The sequence below is a fragment of the Suillus discolor genome (assembly GCF_016758755.1).
Source record: "Suillus discolor strain FC423 chromosome Unknown F5147scaffold_14, whole genome shotgun sequence".
Taxonomy (NCBI): Eukaryota; Fungi; Basidiomycota; class Agaricomycetes; order Boletales; family Suillaceae; genus Suillus; species Suillus discolor.
The window spans coordinates 291116-310032 of NW_024541261.1; the positions used below are offsets into that span (position 1 = coordinate 291116).

An 18917-nucleotide genomic window follows, 5' to 3' on the forward strand; every position below is an offset into this window, starting at 1 on the left:
AGGCACAACAAGCGAGTCCCACCACTGCAAACATCCCCCCGCAGTCAAAACGAACCTCCTCTCCACCGGCCTTGACGCAAGCCGCACCCAACGTGACTAGTGCTGCCGCGGTCCGGTCCAGAACCACGGTTCGAACCGGACTTTTGGTCCGGTTCTCTGTGGTTCGGTCCATGGTTCCCTCACCAGCCAGAACCGGACCGGAAAACGGTTCTGGGTTCTGGACCTTCACTAATGGTCCGGTTCTGGTTCGACTTTCCCGAACCTTCCCGAACCGTTCCTTGACTTCGAATTCCCTCAACTTCGACTTCAATAACGACGACGTCGGTGTCCATGTCGACATCAAAGCATCGTCTTCGAGATTTGCATTATTTGTTAATCGGGCTACTGTTAGCCTTTTTGAAGGTAAGTACTAATCAATCTACTCTCAAGAACTCTTACTGACTGACATATGTTCACCTATATCACAGATATCTACATGTTCTAGTCTATATGCTTCCTGGATAAGCATGATCCTCCACCGGTTGTCATCTCTAACAGATCTCCTTGGATATTGTTGCTCTGTGGTGTTAGGGTCTCCTCCACACATAAAACGAGGTGCTAACAAAAAACTTGTGAGTTATTTGCCTCATGATGTCTGAAGACTGCTGCGCTCTGAACGCTGACGGCACCCTTAAGGATGCTTCTGAAATTACCTTCTTTAACGATCCTGACGATGAAGTACCATTGCCCCAACCATCCTCTTTATCTGTCTAGGTAAGTATCGAGTTTTCGCTCAAGTCCATGTCTCATTTTGTTACAGTTCTTGACCCCAACTACAAGTTAGCATATGTTGAACGGCGATGGACTGAGATGAAGGTCGCGGATGGGAGGGCTCGTCTTCAGGCGGTGGTGAGTACTATTCAACCTTAAGTATCCTGGCGGTCTCTAACTTCAGATGGATGCTTAGTTTGACAAATATTATCAAGCGCCTCCAGCCCCAGGACTGCAACCCAAGGAGCCATTGGCCATGTCAACAACGAAAGCTTCAATTTGTTATGGTGCTTCCTGGATGCGCGACGCTATCATGGAACGTCAAGCTACAGACCATCGCACGCGCGATCCTCATCAAGAGCTCTCCGCATACCTTACTTCACCATTGGAGGAGACGGATGACGTTGTCGCGTGGTGGGGTGTAAGTCAGCCCTCAAATTCATTGTTCCCCGCTTACATCCTTGATCAGTTACATTCAATGCAATATCCAACGCTAGCTCGTGTTGCGCGTGATTACCTGCCCATTCAAGGCAGTGCAGTCCCATCGGAACGCGCTTTCTCCAGTGCGGGGATCACATCGACTCTGCGCCGCAACGCCCTCGCACCATCCACATTCTCCGCGCTACAATTAATGAAGGCAGCCTATAAGAATGGTCATGTGTCAGTGGCAGTAGAGGCAGAAGAGTACGCAGCTGGTGTGTCATTAGCCTAGCTACCCAATGTCATGTAGATGTATTGTGAATGTTTTTCCTTGCTGCTTGAAAAATTTGCGGTTCGGTTCACGTTCGGACCGCAAAAAAACCGAACCGGACTGTTAAGAACTGTTCTTGATGGTCCGGTTCTGGGTTCGACAATTTTGTAGAACCGGACCATGGTCCAGTTCTCGGTTCTCGTCCAGGGCCCTCTGAACCGGACCGAACCGGACCACGGCAGCACTAAACGTGACGAAACTCCTATCTCCACTCAATCAGCCCTCTCATTCTCCCCCTTACCACACGCCTACTGGCTCGTCAGGCGGTGAGAGTGTGACTGCAGTGGACGTGGACTACGTTTCGTATAAGCGGGACTCATATCAATCTAATGGAAGCTCCTCCCTTAGGGTTCCCAGTCCGCCGCCCACTGTGCGGAAAGCCATTGTCACCGACGATGCTCGTGTCACGCCGCCTGCGGTCAGCAAATTTGCAAGCAATACACCTCCCCTGCAGGCCATGAAGACCCGAACTCCCGACAAGTCGCTGCCTGTCCAAGAAGAGCCAGAAGACCATATCGCAACCTCTAAGAACGGCGACGACTATGCTCATGGGAATGACTATAATGAGGACGCGTGAGTTGCCCGCACTTCCGGTGATTATCACTTATTCGTTGATGTCGTTTGCTCAGTTCCCTGCATTTCGGCACACGACCTGCAGTCTCCATATGTTTGCCGTTTCTATTGTCAAGAAGTAGGCTTCTGTTTTCAGGACAAGCGGCAATTAAATACACTGTACACGTTCCAGCTCCTCGTATGTATATATATCAACATTTACTCCGCCTCACTTTCATCTGTATTATACCCAGCACCATCAAAGGCTGGTTTCGCAAAACTGCTTCTGCGGTCAATGATAGTCCATTCCCCGCGACTCTTGACCCTCCCTACAACTCCTTTTACATTCCGTAGGTCGGTGATGATGCTGGCAAGGTTCCTTGAATAACGCGCTTCCTCCTTGGTAGCATCTCTACCCTCGGTCTGACATGGTCGAATGAGCGCGAGCAGAAGAGTTTTGCCAGCAAGCCCTAGCCACTGAGTGTCGTTTGACAACGAGCAAACCAGTATTTTCTCGAGACGACCATATTGCACCAACTGAACCACGTGAAGAGCTCCATTTACACGGTCTTCATATTCAAGTTCGTACTAAGTAACCTTGTCAAGTTTGGAACTAATGTGTGATATAGTAGACTCACTCGAACGTATGACGAGTTCCTTTGCTTTTTGGATGACCTGGTGGCACTGTGCGTCCGAATACTGTCTCCGCCATTTTGGATACGAACTTTTTTCCAGAGTGCCATCACAGCTGGAAGACGTGCAACAATCACCGCTCGCCTTCCGCCAATGAGTTGCTTGAAATACAATGCAACTTTAACCCGCTCATCACGGTCAGGTTCATATGAAGTCACTCGAGGGGGACAAAGAACATAAGCATCATCTGGTAGGACTGTTTATGTTGTTATCTCGAGTCATTGGATGGTGACTTACAATCTTCGAAAACAGTCTCATGCGTTGTTAGCTGGGACCAATCCCTCCGAATACTTAGTGACACTTCCTCCTGGACGTCATACCGAAGGACCACTTGCTGAAGGTACGTCGTATATAGAACTTCTTTGTTAAGGTTTCCCCAAGGCTGAACTCTTGACTTTAGTGCTATTTTGAATTTTTGACAATAGCGCTCCAGGAAAAATGACCATGTGGTCCACACAGGTCCGCATCGACGAATGTCATCAGCAATATGAAGCATTCCGTGAATTGGAAGAGTGCAGGCTGGTAATCTTGACTCGTCATGCTGATAGTAGTACCTTATAATGATATCAGCCATGTTCTACCACGTCCTGCAATAGACTGCTTACTTTTCATACTTGACTACCCAGCTTGCAATTCGCTGTTCCAATTCATCGATCTCCGCATGCGTGATTGAGAACTGTAGTGTTTTTTTCATGATCCAAACTAACTCGCAAAGGTGCTTGTGGTATTTTGTGTTCGGAAAACGATTACGCAGGAGTGTTGGGGCAAGGTAAATGATCCAGAATGACCATGATTCTGCTGTGAAGTTTGAGTGATCATCCGCGATATTGCTGAGGACTCGAACAAATGTAGCAGGAATGTTTGCGATTGCAGCAGCAGTTTCTGCTCCGATTTCAGTCCATATATGATCAACTATCTCATAATCTTCTTTTCCAGCGTCCATACCCTTGAATTTTCCAGTCCAGTGCTTGACAAGCATTGGGACAATATTCTCAAGGAAGACGTGCATCCATTCCCAAGGAAAGGACTTGGCAAAGTCAATTGACCCTACTCGCCGCCTGTCAGAAAGGTGAAGGTGGCCTGCACGGAGACCATTTTTCTTGCCAATCCTCTCCTTCTCCGCAGCAGTGTCTGCATCGTCCATCTCTTGCAGTACCTCTTCGAAATGAGCATGGCTGCGAAGGGGGAGCTGAAGGGGGTCCCAGTGTAGGTTCGGAGTATTAGGTTGAGTAGGGGGAGTTAATGGGACATAGTAATTAGTCTTATTTGCAGACTTATTTCGAACACCAGTGATCAGACATGACCGACATGGTGCAAAGCCATTATGGCCACGGATTTCCAGTAGTTTTTCTATCGCAAGGATATCACCAAGCTTGAAAATGTTGTAGGCATGGAGCCAGAACATTTGCTTCCCAAGGCTATCAAAGGTGAGTGCGCCATTGGCGAGTTTGGCACACTCGTTCTCAAATGGGACGAGGAAGGATGCAATATCTTTTGGAGATTTTGGTCCTGGAATGACTCCAAGGCAAATCAGATGTTCGTGGTGGGTGCGTATAGTGGGGGGAAAGTTGTAGATCTGGATAAGGATTGGTGTCGCAGAAGGCCCCTTGCGATATCGTCCAAACAGTAGATATCCATCAGTTGCTAAGGAAAATGCGATGTCATTTTTTCCAGAGAAGTACTTATAGTTTTTCTGAACGCCATCCACCAGCACGAACTTGTCCCGGAGAGACTGATAGATCTCACCATCAAAGACATCATTGATGGTATGGGGGCTGCTGTCATATTGATGGCGGTATAAGAGTTTTTCCACTGTATCTTCTCGGGCAAACAGACCCTGCAATTGAGGGACCAGCGGCATGTAGGAAAATTGACGTCTAGGCTTCCCTTGAACATCAAAACGTCTTTCTCCGCAGAAGTCACATAAATCACTGTGACTGTATCTTGCAGCATATGCAATGCAGGAATTGATGCAGCAATCTATTTTCATGGGCGTGATAGTAGTGAGTCCTTCGAAACGCTTGAGCATCTTATATTCGGAGTCGATGTCCATCTTGTGACTAAACTTCTCCCGCAGTTCATTGAATGTCGCACGCGGCATATGACTCTTGATGCGGAGACTGTGAGCACGGAGGTTATCTCTATCCTGCTCTGTCAACAAGGTATTGCCTATATTTAATCTCATTTGTTACTAGTAAATACTTTCCAGTAGCGATTAAACTTACGAAGTGAATGATGCAGTGCCTCAATCTCAGCATCTATATGGCCACCTCTCACATCTAACTCGTCTACACCATCATTTTCTTCTTCTTCATCATATGGAACAATTTCGTCTGCGTGACTCAGATTACTCGCAGCATCTTCATCAGACTCCTGATCTGAATAGTTTGGGCTTGAGTCTTCATCATGCTCGCTCATGCTCACATCACCAGGTGCATTGGATGCGTGAATCTCAGGCTCTAGATTTATTGTCTGTGGATCTTCCGATGATTCCGTGGGGGAAACGGAAGGTGATAGATTGATAAGTTTTGCTTTTTTGTAGTGACGGAGTCGCTGGCGATAACTGAGAAGGCGTCTGCATTCAAGAGAGCAATGGCAATACTTTCTTTTTTTGTTGGACATTGTGGAAAATAAATGACAGTATCAAGTAATGTTCAAGCAAGTAATCGTGGTGAGGAAGTGGTGAAAGTGTGATCAGTGATGAAACCATTGTACATCCAGGAATGGCGTCCTATCGTTGTTCTAGCATCACATTTTAGGTAAACAATTTCTATTCTGGATGTTCATACAACGCATGTCGCGTGAAGTGTCAATTTCAAGTAAGTAAGAAAGGATAATACGAGCACACCATCAGGCGCAGAACCGAATGAATGCTGAGAAGGCTCACTGGTTGATGGCTCGGGATCGACTGGATACTCATCGTTGCACTGGAGTCAAAACGCGGCCGAATGCCTCCTCCGAACGCAGGAAGGTACATGGAAGTACTTGACGTGCGCGAGGATGAGCATGCCGTTGTGCTCGCCTGCGGCTGGGTGCGTGATATCTATCGATTTATACCTTGACATATTGGTTGGTTACGCCATCCTTGCGCAACGGAACAAAGACTTCTCGTGATTCAGTTGAGTTGCGTGTCAGGGTAACCTTCCCAAGGAAATATCCCCTAGGGTGTGCGACGCGAACCAGAAGTAAGGCAAACGATGCCGAGATGGAGATGTAGATGCCGTTCTCAATAGACGAAAAGACGGTGACCAGGACTGCAGCCAACCAAATAAGAAACTCGAGGGGGGATACGCGCCAGTAAGAGAATGCTTGGGAAGGTGACGCGACAAGATCAGCGACCGCGTGGATGATGACGGCCGAAAGACCAGCGCTAGGGATCCAGTAAAAGGCTGGGGTAAGGCCATAGAGAGCAACGATGACAACCATCGCAGTGAAGATACCAGCCAGAGGAGTCCGCACGCCCGACTTCAACTTCAAGGCAGAACGGGAGAACGATCCTGTAGCGGGATACGCATGGAATATAGTGCCGAGCGTGTTCGTCACGCCTATGGCGATGAGCTCCTGGTTGGGATTGATCTTGTATCCATTGACCCGTCCAAATGCTGCAAGTAGTGTGTCAAAAGGGCATAACGGTCAGATGATTGGTGACTTACATCTGGCAATGGCGATGTGCTCAAGAAGGAGAATTATGGTGGCGACAGGGATCTGTGGCCCGAGAGCTTTGACGAGCTCGCTATCGATGACAGGCGCACTTTCGTACCGGGAAGTCCCTTGAGAGTATTGATGATAACTTCGTACGTGGCAGCTCGAGTACTATGAAATGTCATAAATTGCGTTTCGTTCGAAATGACTGACACCCTTGCCTGAACCCGGTAATGCCCAAGAGGGCGGGAACCTGACCTGCAACTATATTTATCGCAGATCCAGTCATATACCCGCTGACTGCTGGTACGGGTATGAACTCGACAATCCAACCGATGCGCAAGAGGCCAATCCCGAGTACGATAAATCCACAAACAAAGGCCAACGTGGTGGCTATCAGTGGGCTAGCCCATTTACCAGGGTACTGTGCGTCTACAGCAATGATGATTTGAGCCACGGTTTGCGACATAACTGCCACTGGTCCGATAGAAACATCTTTCGAAGTCGCAAAGAACTACGAGTAAATTTAGCGCCGCAATTATCCAAAGTAGCGTGCACGTACGCAATATACAAGGACGCCGACGAAGGAGGAATAGGGACGACATGTAAAGAGAATGCAACGAGGACGCCGACGCCAGCTGTGAAAACGAGTGTGGGGCTAAGATGCTTGACATCGTATGCAACGAGCAGAGTGCAGCAGGAGAGCGTGTGGTTGATGCCACAGGAGGCGACTGCGCGGCTGATTGGCTCAGCGCCATGTGGGATGACTCCTCTGGCAAAGTGTCAGATAACTTTTGCAGATGGTGCACTGCGTCGTGGATACGGTTTCGTAGTTCCTGCGCTTGCTGGGGTTTGTAGGTGTTGTAGCCCATGGGCCAGCATAGGGTCACTGCACCACCATGAATGAATAGGCGGATTTGGCAACCGAACTCTTGTAAGACGAGTAAGGAGAGTTCACTGAGGAGGGTGAGGAGGAACTCCCTTCCACGGGCTGCAGCCATTGAGCAAGCTTAGGGTTAGGGTTAGGAGTTCGCACCTGCGCAAAGCGAGTTTGGGGGGGCAAGTCGGAGAACTTGTACATCTCACAGTACTAGTACAACTTGCTACACCCGAACCATTGGCGTCCGTGCCAGCTTCCAAGCCGCACTGTATGTATCGCCTCCAGTTTGGAGCTGAACAAGTCGTATTCGTACGTGTGTACATACTTAGAATTCAACCAGTCTTGGTGAAAATTTCGGTTGTAATGATCACGTGACCATTAACACAACCAAACATTGGCTTCGGTTGATGCAAACAACACGTAAATAACCCCTACCACTTACCACTAACCATGCCTCGCACACGGACTATTAACAAGCCTTCTCTAGGAACCAAGAAGAAATTCCGAGCACTACAGAGGCAAGTTGATGCCAATGAGCGGGAGGTACAACATGTGATGCGTAAGTCCTATGTTAGCACTAGTCAAATGTCCTAACTGCGAAAAATCTAGGTGAGAAAGAGGCCCGCAAGAAACTCAAGGCGTGTCAGAAGAAGGGTGCAATTATGCGTCCTGATGGCACTGCCGGACGACATTTCAATTTACAGCACGCTATGAATCTGGATGATAGGGATACCGTGTATAAGAAAATTCGAGTAAGCATTTTTTTTCTATCTGTGTGGATTCTCACAGACATTCTGAAGTACAAGATCATCGAAATCGCCAAGGACAATGGTCTACGCCTCGAGACCACCATTAGATACCAGCCGCCAATGCTACTAGGCACCATAATCACATTGGTACATATTTTTTGTCCTCCTACATGCATATATGCGCTAATGATACTAATAGGCCATGCTCGAAATCCCATACCTCACACACTTTAAGGACGGCTGGCCCGTCAAAGATTTTTTGCAACAATTCTTACGAAATCACGCCAACTATAGGAGAAGGATGGGTTATGACGCGCCCAGCTCAAACAAGGTATGTAACAATGGCCTGTCATTTGACCATTGACTGTTCATTTTATATAGATCACACTCTCAAGCCATAACAAGTCGACTCGGACGCATACATCCACCGGCCGTGCGAAGTTGCCAGCTCCTGCAGCTCACTCTGACTCAGATGATAGTAGCGAGACGGACCCTGGATCAGATGAAGAATTGGACTCCGAGGAGATTGGGCCAGGAAGTGAGGGAGGTCTGCCTGCTGATATTGCAGAGCTCTTCAAGAAACGAGTCGAGGATTTTTTGAGTGAGCTGCACTCATATTATGTTGCTTGGCTGCACTTACGGCCCTTCAGAAGCCAAACGGGCAAAGGAGGCACTCCAAGCACCTCACACTGACCCTCAGGTAAACAAAAGGCCCACGACAGCAGCCAAGACTCGTATTAGCGGTACATCCAAAGTCACAAGAACCAGTAAGAAGGCCAAGACCATGGCTCCACAGCCTCGTAGTAGCGGTGAGACTGCCATGGCAACAACACCAGTAAGTGACCTCGACAAACCCATGTGTAACTTACCTCCATGATCTGGTGTTGGTCAGCCACAAGTCCAGGCTCCTTCGACATCATCATCGAAGACAGTGTCGAAGATTCCTCCAAAGGTATGCCCGTTCGTGCATTTTTTAATCTCAAATAGTATGTAACCTGCCCCTAGCCACGCCCCCGGCCTATCAAACCCAAAGCAAAGACCTCATCCGAGCCAGCATGTCGTGATGTCCATGAAGACACACCAGCACCACATTCTGGATCCCAGCACAGCAAAGACATCCCAAAGTTCTGCCCAGATGACGATTGTGAAGACCATGTCCCTACTGTCCTGTCAGCCGAGCTTGTCAAGTTGTTCCATGACCGCGCTGCCTTCATTCAGCGGGATGGTGATGACACTCGCAACGTCCTTCGTACTACGCTCTACATTTGTTCTGCCATCAAATCTGAGAACCGTCTGGCGCAGCGACGTCGAGATATCACTCTGCGTGGTTGGCCGGTATCACCTGATTTTGTTGCACTAAATGATTTTACATGGTCATTGGAAGCTGACATCGCTGCACTCATTTCAGATCGAGGTGTTCGAGCTGAACATATCGTCTGGAAGTCATTTCTCGACTGTCTTTCCCAGTATTACAAAGAAAATACCGAGGAGGCGTGTCTTCATGCGTTCACAAGGGACAGGAAAGGTGTCTCTTCTTCAATCTACATTTTTTCAACAGCCGGCTTGTGAGTGTCGTACTTGGCTTTTGACAATTGCTGATAACTTTCATTCTTGCAGCTATGGTCCAAAAGGAGAGCACATCATTGCTCATGCGCTTGAAGGAATGTTTCGGACATCAACTCTCCCACTCAACGCCATTCGCCCACTCGACGTCAAAAAGTTCACAGACTTTATTCTTGTCCCATACGTCGCTACCAGTGCAATTGCACACAGGTTCGGCATCACCATCGCAGAAGCTCACACCATTCGGCTGGATAGTAGATCAGCTGGAATCGACTTGCATCCTGCTCTTGACTCGGACGAGGAACTAGACCAGATCTACAGGACCAACATCCAGCGCTCAAAGTCCAACACCAGAGTCGCTATTCATGACAACCAGTCTAGTAAAGGTGGTCCGCCAAGGTTGCGCCGGGCAACACTTCAGCTCATAGAGGTGCTTTCATTTGTATTTTCAGACATTCACTGACCGTCTATCCATCACAATGAACAGGCTACACTTCCACAACCTGGACCATCTCAACACCCCAATACCATGCAGTCCTCTTCTGACTGCTCAACTACGGCCTCCCGTCCACCAGACAGTGCACTCTCTCAACTGACTCCACTACCGCCAGTGAGTGCTTTTATGCTCATGTATATTTGATTACCCTGTCATCTCCACTCATGTCTCAGTCCCCTGCTCGAAAACGGACACGCAGCAAAACCAAGGCAGCGGTCATGCCCATTGAGGAAGAGCCTATTCCAGTGCGTATTTCTTCCAATGCTGGCTGAGTATGCTCACCTTGCCGGTCGATTCTACTACAGGGTCCCACCTTCAAAAGAAAACGCACCCGGCACCACTAACCTCTTTTTTCAAGCACACCTGACTTCATCTCGCACTGGACTCTTCGTTGTGGACTCGATTGTTGGACTCACCTCACGAACACTGTCAACTTGGACTCCTCGCACGCCTTTCGGAATTTCACGCACAGACTTGTTATTGTTATGTCAATTTTTATTCATAATGTATATGTCTTGTTCTCGCACTCATCCAGTGTATATTGTAATGATACTCATGAAGATTCAGCGTCACAAATGGTGAATTTACAGTGAGATCTTGCATGATTTTCAGCGTCTCGAGTCGTTATTTTCAGTACCACGAACATCACAATGTCAGTGTTTTACTCAGTGCTATTCAGTGTGCCGTCAATCCAATCTCAGTGTCTTCGACACTGAAAAATGTCACTTTCAGGGTTCCAGGTACTGAATTCTCGCGCAACCTATCTTCTTGTTCGAGCATGGACTGTGGTCATAATACAGAAACTCTGAAAGTCAGTGTTTTGGACGCTGACTTTCAGTATTCTATACACTGATTTTCAGCGTTTTTACTTCCCACAGTGCATGACATTGATATCCGACACTTTCTTATTGGGATGTTTCCCACGCCATAGGGTATTGGGCATTGTGTAATTTGTGTTGATAATTAGACTCGTGACCAGTCTGACGTACGTCACATGAGAGTGGGGAATTTTTGACGTACACCGCTAAGCGCCGCTTTGGCCCGAACCGAGGTAGTGCGAAAGTTATATAACACACATAGCAACATGCTAGGTACTAGTTCGATTGGAGCCTTGCCACATAAGTAATAAATTTAACCTGCACAGGGTACATATGCGGTATCTATGAAAGGTTTTATCCCAATCCTGGATGATGACTTGGTTACAGCTGGAAATTCGTCCAAATCAGGGCTAGTATACACCCTTTGCGGTGCATATATTGGACGCATCGAGGTCAGTCATATAGAACAGTCGAAAATTAGACCCTGTGATAGACCTGTGACCCAGCTAGTGCTAATATCTGAGTGGCCTGTCTCACATCTGTGTGCATATTATACGCTACAACCGCTGCATCCACGAAAGCACCGACAAACGGACGATCTAAATCACAATCTTGGGCGTTAATGGTACCATTGGCACAGTAGGTAGTATACATATGATGCAGACTAAAATCTAATTAACAAATACATATCGGCGCACAAACAAAAGTGTCATAGGTTAGTCGACAGCAAGAAGAGGCAAGGGGTGAAAGAGCGCAGTATGTCTGTTGAATTCGGCCCATATGTCATTGAGTAGGGCCACGAGAGAATGTTCGCCCTCAAGTTTCATGGCATCAATATCATTCGACCGTCCCAACCACTCCTGAATAAATGTCCCCTCCACAGGAATGTGAGGGTCCCACATTGGCCATTTGCCTCTGGGAAATAAAGGGTATGCTGCGACGAACGTGAGCCAGAAAGCATTGCATCCCCATGTCCATAATTGAGACCTAGTGTCTACATCGTTCACCAACCATTCTTCGATCTCCTTCGATAGTGTGGCCCATTCCATCGGATTAATATAGTTGAAGGTTCGTCGGAGTGGGAGGAATGGAATAATGTCATCCGCTTGGGAGGAAAGATCGTTGTTGGCTTGACTGGGAGTTGACTGCACGAGGTAAGATCTACAAATATTCAGTGCAGAATTTAGAACTCACATCATCCATTAATGGTGAATTCGAACAAGTAGAGCAAAGATCTACTGATATGGCCTCCATAACTGGGGAGGTAAACGGTCCATATTCTTCGGCAACAGAGACCGAAATGTGGACAGGCTATCATGCATAATAAAGAGCAAGCATGTTTATAGCGACAACAAGTACTCACAATATTTTTCCGTCAAACTGTCTGCTTTGGGAGCCGGCCCGAAAAACACACCATAAGGAGGATGCGCTGCAACGGTGCACCGTCAGAACTATCTGACCGACTTTCTGGATTGATAACGGTCAAAAAATGGGTGACTTTGTTGCTCATTGTGCAGAGTTGATGAAGATCAAGTTGTGATTGGAGACATCACGCCGTGGGACTTCGGACTTGTTGATTTCAAAGACAAAAGCTCATGTGATCATCAGCGACTTTCGACGCTGATCAAGTCGCCAAGTCCAGACTTCAGTTCGGCATGACACTAAATAATGCAGACTTGGTTGATGGTATTGGTGCGTCTTTCGTCTCGTAGTATGAATGTTTTAATGAATTGATACTGCAGTCCTTCGATATTCCGATAACACCCGAAAGCGCATCCAATGCACGGTCTGCCCTCTCAAGCATGGCAAGTATCGTTTGATGGAGTTTCAACATATATCCAAACACATCATACAAGGAGTCCATGTCCGTCACACTCAAATAAAATGTTCCAAGCAGCGCCGAAAAGTCGTTCAGGCCGCTGCCCATACTAATGATGTTGACACCAATGACCCCTTCGATATGAATACTGACTCTCCGATGGACATGAATTTCTATGACGCGCCATCATCTATGGTGCCTGTGTCAGTGGAAGATAATGGGCCCTCCGAATCTGAACCTGGATTATCTGAGCTTTTGCACGAAATTGGTGACTGGACGTTCGGATTTGACAAGGGACCTTTGGACTTGTTTGCAGAACTCAAGGCAATTATTACTTCGGGTGAAGTACTGTTCTCAATGCCACTTGCCCCAATCAACAACGAGCAAGAACTTTCTGATGACAGCGCTGATTTCGGGATAGAGCTTCCTGGTGAGTGACATTATGATTAGTTTGGCAAGCCTACATTACACTACTAGATGATATCTACGAAAGAACGAACATCAAGGACACTGTCCCACTGGATAGTCCAACATATCCTTGGCCGTCAAAAGCGGTTTGTCTCTCTTTGTGTTAGCAATATCATTGTACTTAAATCTACATTAAGCATTTCGTGACCTCACTCCTTTTCAGCTCTCCGCGTCTCCCATTTTCTGATGCCCAGAAGAGGGCCATTCTCAGTTGGGCGCAAGAGCTCGGCGCTCGAGATGTCCCTTCACTTGGCGCCATCAAAAAATCCCATATGTATCTGGATAACATTGTTGGCGGTTTAACGGGAAGGTGACAGCTCGCTCTGGGAGTGTATTCTATATTAATGATGTTGCGAAATCAATTGCGAAGGTATGTTCGGTGTGTTTGTACGCAACAGTAACTATGACGCCATGATTTAGGACTATGCAAATCCCCTCACTCGTTTTGCGATGGAAGATTATCTGGAAGATGGCAGGGAGGGGATGTCGCAAGTGTTCAACGGCAAGAAGATGTTGCTTGACCTGCCCTCACCACCCGCGGCTCGTGTGGACGGAATGATCTATTTCACAGGTGAACTATTACAGGATGATTCTGGAGGGTATTTTATACCAGAGCGCTTTTTTCATGCCTCGCTACCTGTAGATTTGAGTGACGATGTCTCTGACCCATGCGAGCAGTCAGATGGCAAGGCCTTATATGCGCTTGGTCGGGTGGTTGAACGAATGGAGGTACATCTCCTTGTTGCGAAGGTATCTGGATATACAAAGTCCTCACTATATTAGGCTGGATTCATCGTTAATGAGCAACGCGAGATCATCTCAACGTCCATGTTTGTGCGATCGTTTGAAGAGATTGCTGCAACTCCAGGCGAGCTCGACTGTGGCCTTACACGTGTGTTGATTTACATTCATCACACCAGTGACTCGCTACTCACAAAACAACAGCTTCGTCAGGAAAATATGCATCACTATCTCCGAATCCACTGCATGCTAAGTCTAATGGCCGGATGGTTCATACGGTTCCTCTCATCATTTTTATGGACAATGTTTCTGGCAATGTCTCCAAACAATGGAACAAGCACCACGCAATCTATATGTCAAATGCCAACCTACCGCGCGAGATGCTCGAAAAAGAATTTTTCGTACGATTTGTCACATCGTCACCGCATGCTGCTCCCATGGAGCTTATGAGGGTCATGAAAGAGTCTATATGGTATGTTGTTTCCTTTATCTGCTGAAGTCGAAGTTCTGACTCAATCTGCAGTAACGCTGCCGAATCAGGTATAATTGCCTGTGATTGCAAGTATAACAAAGAGGTTTTGTTGATTCCATACGCGCTCTTCCTCGCTGGAGACAACCCCATGCAAGCAGAAGAATGTAGCCACGCCGGCTTAAACTGCAATTACTATTGCAGGACTTGCGATACTGGTGGGACGAAAGAATATAAGGCGTCTGGTGATGGGTACAGCAGTCTTTTCACGGTAGGAATATATTTGAACTACATTCTAATAGCTAATATTGTGCTTACAGTCAGGCAACCTACGAACACCTGAAAATACAATGGCAGAAGTCCGAAAACAGTTTGAGATCGTGTTGAAGTCAGGAGCGTCGGAGAAGATCAAGAATTCGGTATCATCGACTGGTATTCGTGATTCCACTTCTAGTTCGATCCTCAATGCGTTAGTAGAGCTTGGAAAGAAACTTCGAAAGCGTGCCGCTGGTACCCAAGCAATGCCAGAAGCCGAAGTTACAGCTGTCCTGGAGAAAGAGTTCGTAGAACTTTTGCAAGGTCACAAGCTCGATGACGCTATTAACCCATTGTTGGGAATGGAAGGTTAGTTGAGTACTCTAGTGATTTTGAACTCTTGTTCACGCTCTTAGCAGGCCTCGATATACACATGGACACTCCAACGGAAATTCTGCACACAATACTGCTCGGTATCGTCAAGTATTTTTGAGGGCAAACCGTGTTTTTGCTCGACAAGGCAAAGCTCATGGGCATCTTTCAGGTCTGTCTTGAGTCTGTTGATAAGGATGGACTCAACGCTCCATGCTTGAATGCAGACTACGTCTGTCATTACAAAGGCAGTCTCATAGGGAAACATTTCAAAAGCTTGGCACAAGTGATGCCGTTTTTGATTTATGATCTCGTCCCTTCAATTGTTCTCAATGCATGGACCGTGATAGGAGAGCTTGTCGTACTCGTCTGGCACACGAAGATTGTGGATACGGAAGCTTATCTTGTAGGTTTATGCAGAAATATGCGATAACTTTAGTTCATTCTTTTCTAGGCAAAGCTGTCTCGAACAATTCAAGATTTTCTTAATGTTACAGCACAGTGCGCGCTGTCTTCTTAGATAGATGATCTATAGATAAACACCTACAAAATCAAAAATCTCCACGGTCAGTGATTCAGACAAATACCAATGACTGATAACGTGGTTGTTCGTGGGTGGCTGTTTACACTTCCCCAAGCTATGTTCAGACAAAAGTACTTCCTGTGAGGTCAGTAGCAATACCAGTCAATCCAACAGTATGGACACAATAGAAAATAAAATAAACAGAATGTAGTCAGCCCAACGGTATGGTGATGACAAAAAGAAATTGATTCACTCCAACGGTATGGCAGTGTTTAGAGAACAGAGAAAAGTCAGCCCAACAGTATGGCACTGATAAAAAAAAGAAATAGATTGATAAGAGAAACCCTTCCTTCAGTAACAATGCTTCTTGTAATAAATTTACTACAGAAAGTCGTGCAAAATTATAGCAATCACCCCCTCAGCACAAACAGGTAGAATCAAAGGTCAGGACTAATCAGTGATCAGTAGAACTCTTAGTTCACTATTGAACCTGCTGCCAAGGAACTCACGATGAGTATTAAACAGAATCAGGAACGGACGTCCTTGGATTTCAGTACCAAGTCCCCTATTCAACAACTAAAGTCTAGCAGACAAAGAAAACCCTGGCTCAGTATCACTACTCAGATGAGTGAGGTCAAGCGTCACTATCAACTTCTGAAGTCTTCCCACTAAGCCGGTGCTTAGATGGACGTAAAGACAACACAAAGATCTTGAAACAAATTCAGACAATAACACTGAGACGTGAACGAACTGAACAGAAAAAGAGACAAATGAAAAGAAACAAACAAACAAAGAAACAGAAAAAGAAAAAGAAAGAGAGAAAGAAGAAAGAAAAGAAAAGAAAAAAAAAAGAAAGAGACTAGAGGTTCACCAGTAGAAAATCAAAGAAAAAGTTTGCTCACTGTTGAGCACAGTGAGCTCAAGATATTTCACAGTTGTTGACGATGAGCTAAAGGTATTGCTGGATGTTGCTTACAATGACCTCTCAGTTAGTTGCTTAACAGCTCTTGTCACTGTTGTTGATACTGATCACACTTCACACTCAAATTTATTTTGTGGGGCTTAAAAGTTCCCTATATGCCTCTTTTTATTGGCAAAAAGTGGGGTCTTATATAGATAAATTATGGTGGCTGTGTTACTATTTCCCACGTTCTAAGGGGAATAGGCTTAGTCAGATTGTACCAATACTATTTACCGTAGTCATGTGCTTTATAATTTGTGTCATCAAGCTTTAGTCATCTCAAAAGGTTGCTTTGTCATGATTTGGTTTAGGGTCATAGGTCACCTGACTGTTAGAGTCATATAACTTAGTATCGTGTGACAAATATTAAGTAACAGACTGATTATGTTATTTGTTGGTGTCTTGTTATGATGTTACTTTATTGACCGTAGAAATGACACGAGCCATGTATTTAGAGTGTTAAGAAAGTTCCCACAAGGCAAATTATGCAAGAACTATTTTACACTGTTACTTGACATGTGTGGGATTCAGTCTGAGCCATTGTTATTGCTGACTAAGCAGAATTTACCGCAAAATTAAATATACAAGAATATTCAGCCTATCTGAGTCTGTCTGAGAAATGAAAATACTATCTGAACTGCAGTCTGAACCATAAAGTAAAGGAAGATTGTTCATAATGATTTCTAGGGTATCGGGCTCGTGAGAGAGCATTAGTCATCCATGCACCGAACCGGTTTGGTGCAGGTCAGCGCCTAGCATCATTATAAGCAAGCCCAAATTTCATTTCTTAGTTCATCTCCCGGCGTATATTCAATGTTTCGGACCAGCAGTGATATTTTCGACCGAACGATACGAGTCCTTCAACCATGTATTTCGTTTGTCGTGTGTATACAGTAATCGCCAAGCACCAAGCCGCGACTCCTGCCGAACATTCGCTCATCAAGATATCGTCAAGCACATTGTCATGGGTGGGTATTGGTACGATAACAAAGCCTCAAAATGGGTCCGGGGAGGAGCGCAAGTTCTAGGGTATCTCGATGAACACCCAGAGCAAGCACGATTGCTCGGATTATCGGTCTTCAATCGTAATACTCCAGTACCTGGTAGTCCTAGCTTATTATTTCACTCTATCGCTACTGATTCTTTTCACACAGGTTCCGGGAAAGTTCAGACTTCTCTTGGTGCCAATGGAAAAACGGCAAGAAATGATATAGTAGCCTGGAAAGAAACTCATTGCTCGAAGATCCTGAAAACTGCCCAGCCTGACATCGCTTACTATCAAGGCAAATCAGTCGTAGCGAGGGAAGGGGATATCGCATATCTGAATAGTCATGTTATTTTCCACTGAACGACTGATGGTCAGGTGAGTGAATTCCTCACTGTATGGTTCTTGATTAATTGTTAGACATGCATCGGATGTGTTCGCGAGATCCTTGTATCATCCGAGAATCTGAACACCATTGTTCATGTTGGACTCCAGCTCTTTTCATTCGCAAACACTTTACACGCTTCTGTCCATCTACCCTGTCTGAACCTGATTGATGACGAGGTTGTCACACCGGTGGTGGTAAATTTGATATCCCATTGATCGTGTGCGCTATTTCTGACCCTTGCGAGGCTATAGGATATCATATGTGTCATTAATCTCCAGCACAACTGTGTTGATTCACAGTGTACAGACACCATCGAGGAACCTGTGCGCCAAGAACGGCTCGAAACTTCTCGTACAAAACCTATCATTCAGCACAAGTCAACACCACACTACTTCATCAATGCCTACTCTATTCATAACTACGATCACATCAATTCTGTAATTCCTGAGACGCTTCGTGAATCACCGCTGAAGGTTACGAATGTCGCAGAGGTTCGGGAAATGGCCGTACGACAAATGAAGCAGAAGAAGACTTTGAAGAAATCTGATGACGTACCTCAACTAGATGCTAATATGGAACATGATACCCAGATCCCTCTGGTGGCAGTTCCCTCCTTCGATCGGGCCCCTCCCAAGTCAAGGACTGCTGCAAAATCAAAGGCAAAGGCAACCACTTCCGGCACATGAAGGAAGGCAGCAACATTGAAGACTGGTCAAGCAACTGCCGGACCCTCTAGCCAGCTTCCGCCTGCTCAGCAAGACTCAACGATTCATATCGGAGATCACCAAAATCAAGCCTACTTTGCGCCGCCACCAGGATTCCCTCCTCCCCAGTACTACTACCCTCCTCACCATTCACAACTTCCTCCACCACAGCTATATGGTCCGCCGCCACCAGCTCTGTATCTTTACTCCAGAGGTTCACAACAACGTCATGAGGTTTTAGAAAGGTCATATACCGGTGAGTTCTTCGCCGTTATTATAGCATAAAAAATCTAACTACACTCAGGCTATAACATGTACCCAAATCAACCCGAACTGCC

At 46.3% G+C, this 18917-nt stretch overlaps 7 protein-coding genes across 7 annotated transcripts; 4 read left to right on the forward strand and 3 right to left on the reverse strand.

Annotated features, from left to right (window-relative positions):
* Positions 1-5797: 5797 nt before the first annotated feature.
* F5147DRAFT_791387 (sulfate transporter) lies at positions 5798-6349 on the reverse strand (the record flags this gene model as incomplete). Its single annotated transcript, XM_041443070.1, has 1 exon — positions 5798-6349. A coding segment is annotated over one exon (552 nt), but the record flags the coding sequence as incomplete, so codon positions are not given.
* An 83-nt stretch (positions 6350-6432) lies between these two features.
* F5147DRAFT_572385 (uncharacterized protein) lies at positions 6433-6983 on the reverse strand (the record flags this gene model as incomplete). The annotated part of the gene is made up of 3 exons (XM_041431082.1): positions 6433-6559; positions 6604-6902; positions 6951-6983. Coding segments are annotated over 3 exons (459 nt in total), but the record flags the coding sequence as incomplete, so codon positions are not given.
* Positions 6984-9635: 2652 nt separating this feature from the next.
* Positions 9636-9902, forward strand: F5147DRAFT_549007 (uncharacterized protein; the record flags this gene model as incomplete). The annotated part of the gene is made up of 1 exon (XM_041430373.1): positions 9636-9902. A coding segment is annotated over one exon (267 nt), but the record flags the coding sequence as incomplete, so codon positions are not given.
* Positions 9903-11610: 1708 nt separating this feature from the next.
* F5147DRAFT_771158 (uncharacterized protein) lies at positions 11611-12404 on the reverse strand (the record flags this gene model as incomplete). The annotated part of the gene is made up of 3 exons (XM_041441200.1): positions 11611-12039; positions 12089-12205; positions 12309-12404. 3 exons carry the CDS (start codon positions 12402-12404, stop codon positions 11611-11613), a joined length of 642 nt encoding a protein of 213 aa, XP_041295417.1.
* Positions 12405-14188: 1784 nt separating this feature from the next.
* On the forward strand, positions 14189-15451 carry F5147DRAFT_744485 (uncharacterized protein; the record flags this gene model as incomplete). Its single annotated transcript, XM_041439675.1, has 5 exons — positions 14189-14394; positions 14446-14662; positions 14712-15015; positions 15066-15119; positions 15141-15451. The coding sequence occupies 5 exons, from the start codon at positions 14189-14191 to the stop codon at positions 15449-15451; spliced, it is 1092 nt and encodes a 363-aa protein (XP_041295418.1).
* Positions 15452-17265: 1814 nt separating this feature from the next.
* Positions 17266-17508, forward strand: F5147DRAFT_531484 (uncharacterized protein; the record flags this gene model as incomplete). Its single annotated transcript, XM_041430089.1, has 1 exon — positions 17266-17508. A coding segment is annotated over one exon (243 nt), but the record flags the coding sequence as incomplete, so codon positions are not given.
* A 618-nt stretch (positions 17509-18126) lies between these two features.
* F5147DRAFT_527444 (uncharacterized protein) lies at positions 18127-18405 on the forward strand (the record flags this gene model as incomplete). The annotated part of the gene is made up of 1 exon (XM_041430024.1): positions 18127-18405. A coding segment is annotated over one exon (279 nt), but the record flags the coding sequence as incomplete, so codon positions are not given.
* Between the last annotated feature and the right edge of the window lie 512 nt (positions 18406-18917).